We start from the raw sequence: 9,314 nt of genomic DNA, 5'->3' as shown, positions 1-9,314 counted from the left end.
TAATTGAAATGAAAAACTAGTTGACTTATAGTTACTATCCTTACTTTGCACTACTAAAAAAGTAATTTACCACCGCTTTGTGTCTATACTCCTATTTGTTATCTCTCTTTCTCTATCTCTATCTTTCTCTTTCTCTCTCTCTCGCCTACTCGCACACACTGTCGGATGTACTTTTCTTGTCTCTGCCTTACTATGAATGATAATGTTTGTTGCTGTAGTGCAGCTGACGCAACACTAGTGAAAGCGTATTGTTTGTTTCTGTTTGTGGAGTTGACGAAGATCCTGCTGATGTGACGGCCACCATCACCCCATGGCAATCTACTGTTGAAGGTGAAGCTATCGCCAGCATCATCAGTTGAAATCGAACAAATCAAACACACCTTCCGATTCGTTTAGCGACAAATTGTAGTCAGCAGCCGGTTCCAGCGGCAAGAACATTTCAAAATCTATAAAAGGACATAAACGCGATAAGTAATTCATCCTTATGACCTTGTTTAAACAATTTAATTCTGAAACGAATGTTTTATGTTCTCTAATTTTTGTCATAAAAAGATTCAAAATGCAATCTAACATTTATAAATAAAAAAACTGAATTCATTCCACTACTGGTGGAAACATGCTAACATCACAATTTTCTCCAGTAGAATGGAAATTTACACAAACACACACCAACATAATCCCACTCCCCAACATGGAGACTCGATGGCTGTTACAATGATTATTATCACCGGAACACCGGAGCTGAATCTCATGGTGCTACATGAGCGATACACTTATATTAATGCAGCGCCACGAGAGTTCAGCCCCGGTATTGATGACGATGATGATGACGATGATCGTGATAGATAGTCACACGGACAGAGGACCTATGATATGGGAGCACAACGCACACACACACACGATGCGAATGTGGATGAGCTGAAAACAAACAGAACTTCGACCCATGGCGAAGTACGTTTCATCATGTTAATGTTACTCTAATCTTGATGACCACATGTGTAAATAATGCGTTCCCCTGTGGCATGTAAGTCGATTGAACGAACCATCAAGCAAGAACTCAGACTGTGATGTGAAGCTATACAGGCAATCCACACAAATCACAGTTCCAAGTTCTTGCTAGATGCAGCCCGCCATTTTCAGTTCATGCGATTGATTTGCACCAACTCTCCAATTTGTAGTCCACCCCAAAGAAGTCACTCATATATAAAATCATTACAACACGACAAACAAAACTTACCATGCATTGACTCGAAATCTGTTATCCCGAATCGTTGATGAAGATTCTCCGGGGATGACTTGACGCTCGGCGCATTCAGTGCATAAGGGCTTTTGATGTTGAAATCGTACGGGAAAAGATGCGGGCTTAGCTTTGTGTCCGACAGTGACGCGTTCATGTTGGTGATCTCCTCTGGCATCGCCTTTCCACCGTTGACGTGGTTGTTGTTGATATTTAGGTTACTACCCATCAGGCCACTAGACAGCATGGACGACGATAGCGCTCCTTCGTGGTTGTCACCAGCACCCAACAGCGATCTGTCGCTTTCGATGAACGCACTCTCCGCTGACGTCGCAGTATGCGATGCGGTACTTCTACTATTACTACTATCAGGCACATGTTCGGATTTTACTCTCACGCCAGTCTTCGTCATCGGGGGCATCGCGGATTCAGTCGCTATTTGACTAGTATCGAAATGCGTCTCGGATTGATTCGTCGCAGCTGCACCAGCGTAGTAGCTGGTGCTCTCTATACCGCTGCTAGATGTGCTTATGACAGTATTCAAGGAGGATTCGAACCGTTCAGGATGCACCTCAACCTTTTTCGCAACACTAGTGCCGGGCAGGCTGAAGAGAGACGCCACAGCAGATTGCATTCTACTGGTGCTGTTATCAGTACTTTCCAAAGGCTCGGATTTCACTACGCTTCCTTCATCGAACAGCGCTCGGTTCAGGTTGCGTTGGGCTGCATATGGGGACGGTCGCTTTACACCTCCTGTTTAGTAGGATAAACGATTCGATAAGCATCAGTTGGTTAAGTCATAATTGGAACTTTTTCCTTTTGAAAATGTGCACACTCACTTCTTGGGCTGGAAGTTTTATCCACACGCTGGAAAGGAGATAGTATGGGTTCGAAATTTTCCAGCAACGGATCACCGCCGATCATTTCTGAACTATCGATAGTTCCGGTTTCCTCAGTCGGACAGATAAACACATCTATTTCACCTTTCTCCGACTTTAATACAATTTCCCTTTGCATTTTGTCGTTCATCCACTGAGAAGCGAATTGAAAAAAAAAACGAACACGAAAACAAACAAAATATATAATTCCTCTCTCCAGAAGTTTGTGCTTCATCCACAGCTAGCTCTGAAAGCTGCACCACCCACCTGTAACTTAGCCTCTGGTGGTGCCTTAATAACAACGATTGTCTGCTCTCGAAACATCTCCATCGAGTTCAGATCCTGACAGGTAAAGTAGCCGTGCTTTGTGTGCGCCATATCCTCGTTTGTGGCCTTCCGCAGCTCTACTATCATCTCCTCCAGCCGGTTCTCCTTCTGCTGCAGCCGATACCGTTCCCGTTGTATCCGCGTGTTGCGATCGATATTGCACACGGTGTTGCCGCACTTCCACTGGATGTTGTTTTTCGACTTCTTCTCCAGCATGCCGATGCCCTCGAGCACGTTGGTGATGTCGTAGATGCGTCGCTTCTGCACCTTCAGCTTTGTTGAAGCAATATTCAGATCGACGACTCCGTCGGGTGACTCGTTCAGCAGATCGATAAACTTTTTCGTCAACAAACCAAGCGATGTATCATACCTGCAGAGGTGCGGAATTACATAATGCAAAAGAGCGTTCAAAAGGGGGGTCAGCCGAGCTTAATCCATTGCATCCTTGCATACCTGGTTCGCTCCGAGTAGCGTTTCTTTGATGAAGAGGACGATATTGACGATGTTGGGGTTGAACAGGTAGAGTGGGGCGTCTTCATGCTACTGCCATTGCTGCTCTTGGCAAGTTTGGCCGGCGTGGGAGATATGCTCGACGTTTGCGATGACCGCTTGATAGCCTAGAAGCGAATACGGGAAAGTGATCGATGTAATTGATGTCATTTCGACAATCGTGTTTGTTACCAAGTAATGACAACATTTCTTAAAGGTACTAGAGCGAATGTGTAAAATGTGGGAAACGCAAACGTGTTGCAACGCACGAAATACTCACCCTGAAGAAGTTAGTAATCGGAGGATCGATCGCATTGTGTTTGCTGCTGTTGTAACTGTGGTGATTCTGCTGCAGCTGCTGCTGATGCTGTTGCTGCACCGTCTGGTGCAGCTTCCCGCCGCTACGAGAAGTTGATGAGGACGACGATGGCGTTGTTGTTGAAGTAGGCGTACTGTGAAAATGGCTGTTCCTCCCATTGGTTTGATTGATCCTACCGCTACTGCTATTACTACTGCTAGTGTTAACGCTACTGGGGTGGTGATGATGGCCACGCTGTTGTTCCGGGGTACTATGTTGCGATTGTTTGGAGATCGTTGGCGTCGAATGGGACACGACCGACACCGACGGAAATGACGTCACGCCACATCCGTAACCGTGATCGAGCAGGTGCGAGCTGATCTGCTGCTCCGGTTTCGCGTCCTCGTAATCATCATTCGACCCGACACTTTCGATACTGGTCATCGTTGTCTTCCGGCCGTAGCCCGTCCCAGCTCTACGGTCCCCGCTGGAGGAGCTGGAACCACCGATCGTGGCCTTGCTGACAGGTTGATACTCCATTTTCAAGCTTTGCCTAGCCCCAACGGCCTTTCCATGGGCTTGCTTTGCGTACATGGCGCGCTAGTTAGTGAGGATCAGTTTTCTCACCGGCTTTTCACCAGAGGAACTTCTGTTAGAAACCACCACCGCAATCTGAGGGCCACGTTCCGCCAATGTCATACATGGACCGGCACCGTCCAAAACACCATGCCACACACACTCACACAGACACACACAACCAAACGCGAGAGTGCGCTTCGAAAATTTGATGGAAACGGACCGAAAACAGCACCGATTCCTTCCTGCTATTCTGAACTTTTTGATGGCAACCTTTTTTTTGTGTTTTGTTTTGCACTATTCTCGTTCACTACACCATACTTGAAACTGGGTGGGTGGGTGGGTGAATGTGTATGAAACGTGGGTATGTGGGTGTACACGTGTTTATCCGTGTGTCGATAATCCTACGCGCCAGTGCAGCAAGCAAGTAGCGAAGGCATTCTGTGGCAATTACAACGTTTGCTTGTACGATCGTTCATCTGTAAAGGGATAGAGAAAGAGCAGAAACAAAACCAACCATAAATAAAAAGACAATTTAAAGTACGACAATGCGCGCCGGGGTCTGTCATCTGTCTGTCCGCGTTTGCTATTTGCGGGATGTGGTAAAGATATTTACGGTAATTATGTGACGGATTTGAAGCAACAGTGCAGGGCGCCGGCGTGTGCCTGGTGCAATGTACAATAATGTACAACTGATTCCAGACACCGGTTCTTAAGCAAACAACCTTGCACGATCGCCATTTAAATGCAACTGCGCACTTTATGCTGCTTTGCGACCCCCAAAAGCTCTGTCTCTCGTTCACTTTCTCTCGCTCTCGTTCTGCTGCTCTCTCTCTCTCTCTCTCCTTTGGGAGACCTGGCTTAATCTTTGCTTTTCTTTTTCTAGTCCTCTCGTCATACGCACAAAAATGCGGGCGCATAACATACACGACCGCAAGAGCATACCTCGAACCGGTGTAAAGAATCAAAAATTGAACGATACTCTGCCGTCCACCTTTTCCAGCAAACTGGAGTGCTGACCAAAGTGTGCACTAAACCGCGTGACCCATTTTAAATCGACCTCAAAAACGTTCTAAGCTATCCGCGTTCATCAGAAATTCGAACACCGCCAAGAAGCTAACAACGACCTGCCGTTATCACTAATCATCTGCTTGTTCACCTTCTTCTTCTGCTTAAAAAAAACGCTTGTCAATGCAACCCAAATGCATACACTTAACCAGCGCTCCCACGAAACTAAACCACCATTTAAGGTGCGACAGAAGCTCTTTAATCAAACCCTGCACACATTGGGTCAATTAACAACACCGTCACAAAGGGGGGGGGGGGATTTGTCAATTTAAAATTTAAAAAACTGAACCCCAAAACACCGATCCGGCTAGCGTCGTCGTAGGGTTGTGGAGTACCTCAGCGAAAGGTACCGAATGGATCAACGCAACAACGAAAAAAAAACAAGGTCTAGAGCACACACGCACCTTCCCCCCAGCAGCTTGGTGGAAAATAAATTCCGTCCCGACGACCCAGACAGCCACTGTTGCTCGGGGGATTGCGGATGCAACCTTGACGAAACACTCACGCACAGCTCCCTTCTATTGTTATTGACGTCGTTCTTGACCATCAGGTACCGAATGGCATATCTAAACTACACGCCAGCGCACCAAAACGCCACAATGAGAGTGATTGCTCTCGCTTCGACGAAGGAAAAGCGACCAAAAACTCAGTGCCTACGAATACTGTGGCAAATAACGCCCCCCCTCGACAACCGGCTGACGATGAAGGGGAGAGCCTTTGCAAAGCAAAACGATGGAGCAACCAGCAGCAGCAGCATAACCGGCAAAAGAAAACAGCGCGCATTCTCACACACAGAGTCCTTTTTCTCATGCCGGGTAAGGACGGCCGCGTATATGTGTACACATGCCCGCGAGATCAAACTACATCAGACTACCCATCCCGCGCGCATCGTTTCGTGGCATGCTGCGACCAACACCACACACAGCCAGCCAACATGAACATCATGAAACAGCATAAATCGCGCGAGCAGGTCTCGCATCTCTCCGCGAGCGCGCTTTTTTTCCGCTCGATGTAAACGTCGTGTGTATTTGTAAGTAGGCTTTGGCTTTTAGCGAGGCCGGCACGCGCGCGCTTTTTCCACCGCTCCCGGAGCCAAGCGTCATATCGTCGTCGTCGCTTTTCCTCTCAGTGACATCAGCCTGCGATGGAGGCGCGCGCGCGTTCTCTGCTGACTCTCTTGCTCGCCCGCTCTCTCTCTCTCTCTCACTCTCTGTGCGGGGAAAGCGAAACCCCAAAACGCAGTCAGCGCGCGCGCCATCAGCTCCAAAACCCCGGTGTGTAAACGCCTGATATATGCCGGTCGGTCGCTGACACAACAAACACAACATTGGCCCCGCGCATCATGAGCGCATGAGAGCCACTTTTCTGGGGAGACGATCTCTCTCTCTCTCTCTCTCTCTCTCTCCCGCCGTTCGTGATTGTTCTTGATTTTTCTTCATCCATAGTGAGCATATACACGATGATCCTGTGTGTTGCTCCATCCGGGGGCATGATGATTACACTATGGCAAGCATGCTGTGCCCCGTGTGCTCTCTCTCGCTCTCTGGGTGCCCTTTTTCTTGCTTTTTTTTTGTTTCTTCTACTATTTTCTGGCTCCCCTTTTACATAGTTGTGCGAGCGTTTTTGGTGGAGCCGCCACAACAGTCGGGGGAGAAATTCTCGCGCCCCTTTTTCAACGTCAAACCAAACGTCAGTTCGGTGTGACGTTTCGGAAAGCTCGACAACAACCGCCCATCATCACCACCAAACCAGCCGACATCCTTTTACTTGATCTTTCGCTCTTTTTGGCGCTGCACACCCCGGTTTTCTCTTGCCTGTAGGTTTCAACGAACGTATAAAAAAACCCCCACACCGCTCGATTGATTAGCTGATTCTCATCCCACGGTGTAATCAACCTGCTCTGGGTGGCTTTGGGTTGTGGAATGAAGCAATTAAACGGATACGGAACAGAACCGGCGGCAGAAAGCACTCGAAACACGCGCGCACACAATCCGCCAGAAGATCAATGGCCATTTTCTGGCCAACATAATCCTCCGTAACCTGGTAATCTCTCCCTGGGGATGTTCCGTCTGCTTTGAATGAAGGAAGCGTGCAGAAAAGGGGCTTAAAAACGCGCTAAAAATAGAACCCACAAAAACGGAGTAGTGGCTTGGAAACAGCTGAAAATTTCGCGCGCGCATACACACACACACCACCCCTGGCGGCGATCACATACTCTCTTTTTTTTCTCCAACATTCTCCCAACTTCACAATTCTGGGCGGGGGGGTAGGGAGATCAACGACAAGGGGGCCGAGAGGGGGAATCACATTCCGGAACCGGCAGAAGAAGGAAGAATCGAAATCTCTCCCCTCCTTTTGCGCAAAAAAAAAGAAAAAAAACCAGACACAAAGTGCACACGCAAAATGGAGTCTTGCGCTTGCGAATTGCCAGCCTCACACAAAAAGGATGCCTGCCTGCAAGAAGCCGGTTCAGCCCGGCCGGGTGCAATTATGCAGTGTGAATGCACATGGTGCGATGTGCAACTCTCTCGCGGCCTACCCTCGAGTTCTCGTCCTGGCACCGCCGCTCAGGTCTGCCACAATCACACAGACACCATGTGCGCGGAGGGTACACGCAAAGTGTGGCATCGTTTGTCGCTGTTGGCATGCCACCGTGACGAAATCATCGTCCCATGATTGACAATATCTGTGCGAGACCCAGCTGGGGGTCTTAGGTTAGCTTCTACCGAAACCTGGTGTCGAAAGATCCTCTCCCGTCATAAAAGAGTCCCTCCCCAAACCATTTCCCCGTGGCCAGAAGCTAGACAGTGACCCCCGCATTACGTTTGCAAGTACATCAGTTTTTGGTTGTATTTTTTTAAGATGGTGCCCAGCTTTTCGTCATCACGCCGGCTGGCTGGAAATGCCATTCAACGGAATCCGTGAATTTGAGTCTCCATCGCCCGCTGATATATTTGCTTAATTTATCACGCGCTGCTTACGGCGTACATAAATCAATGACTCATGCAACAATCACAATGAAACGCACATTGCATTTTTGTCAAAAGCAAAGAAGTTCATTCGCACATTCCGTTCCGTTGGCTTGTTGATGTATCTCTATGTACCAAAGGATCCTTTATGTTTCAATATCGTGACTCCCCCTCTGTTCCCGAAGGCGATCAATCGCACAATGAGGTGAGAGCTTTTTAGGCTGCCTTCATCGAAAGCTCACCTACTACCTTTTCCACGATCGTGCTGCTTGCTATGCTCACTCCGTCGTCACCAACCACGCGTCTTTCTAATCATTAATCGAGAACGAACATCCGGTGTGGGAGATGGGGAATGAGGTAGGGCAATGCGGCAGCAAGAGGGCTGCTAATGGGCCGACGACCATCATCATCACTCGCACACCGGATGTGAATGTTAAAAAGAATGATGTTTGGAAAGCAGGTTTCAAAACAATTTCATCTCCTGAATCTTCACCGCACTTTGTGTGCCCCCTCCTTTCCTTCCTTCGTTCTTTCTCTATCGCACACATACACAAATTTTAGACTTCTTCTCATCCTTCTCCTAGGAGGTGTGTTCAACTGGTTTTGAATCCGAACTCGGAGCGTAATTCGCGTGCTGGCCCCCAGCGAGTGCTAAAGATAAAATAAAGGGAAAAGAAACTCACGTACCATTTACAGGCAAACGGTGCGGTGCCTCTAAATGATACGCGAGGAGGCGGCCAAACTCGAGAGGATCCTCGCCAGCCGTGTTCCCGTTGCGCAAGCACACGCGGGATCACACACACACACACAGCAACTACCCCTATCTAACGCACCCCCACAACCCCCAGGCATCGATAACGCCAACGGTGGCGATTTCAATGGCACTGCTGTTTCTGCTGCTGACGCACCCCCTTTAGAAGGGAGGGAGGGAGATTGTGTAACCCCCCCCCCCCTCCCCCCTGCGTCCACTCAGGGGTAAGTCAGCACAAGCAGGCAAAAGGCTGAGCATAACTGGCAGGGAGGAGAGGTGTCATACAAGTGTGGGGCAACATACAACACACAACATAGCGCCAAAATATGAGGGGAGCCCACCGAAATGTTGCTCCACACTCGAATGGTGAGAGCAGAAAGAAGTGTGAGAGAGAGAGAGAGAGAGAGAGAGAGAAAAAGAACCTCACCAAAGAGATCAAGGTGTTTGGGGAGCATACAGGCGTATGCTAAAAATGTGCCTCAAATCCCCACAGGATGGAGGCGCGAGATGGTGATTCCAAGTGCCCCGGGGACGAGCACAATTCTCCGCACACACACACACACACACAGACCCGATGCTGTCCGCCCCACTGGCCATCATCCTATCGGCGTTCGAACCGGAAAAATGCCGCGCGATGCCACCGCGATATGGGAGAGAAGAGATCTTTGAACCCTCTGTGAACACGGCATCATGTTGCGAATGGTCCCCCCACCAACACACT

General features: G+C 48.7%; 1 protein-coding gene across 1 annotated transcript; it reads right to left on the bottom strand.

The window, feature by feature from the left end:
* Positions 1-3,823, bottom strand: LOC128720027 (transcription factor E2f1). Its single transcript, XM_053813672.1, has 6 exons — positions 3,212-3,823; positions 2,896-3,059; positions 2,383-2,812; positions 2,077-2,269; positions 1,238-1,990; positions 1-446 (listed from the first exon to the last, which is right to left on the bottom strand). The coding sequence occupies exons 1-6, from the start codon at positions 3,821-3,823 to the stop codon at positions 352-354; spliced, it is 2,247 nt and encodes a 748-aa protein (XP_053669647.1). The 3' UTR covers positions 1-351.
* Positions 3,824-9,314: the final 5,491 nt, after the last annotated feature.

The sequence above is a fragment of the Anopheles nili genome, chromosome 2, assembly GCF_943737925.1.
Source record: "Anopheles nili chromosome 2, idAnoNiliSN_F5_01, whole genome shotgun sequence".
NCBI classification, from domain to species: Eukaryota; Metazoa; Arthropoda; class Insecta; order Diptera; family Culicidae; genus Anopheles; species Anopheles nili.
The sequence above is the reverse complement of the archived record's forward strand: the minus strand, read 5'-3'. Positions and strand labels throughout refer to the sequence as shown.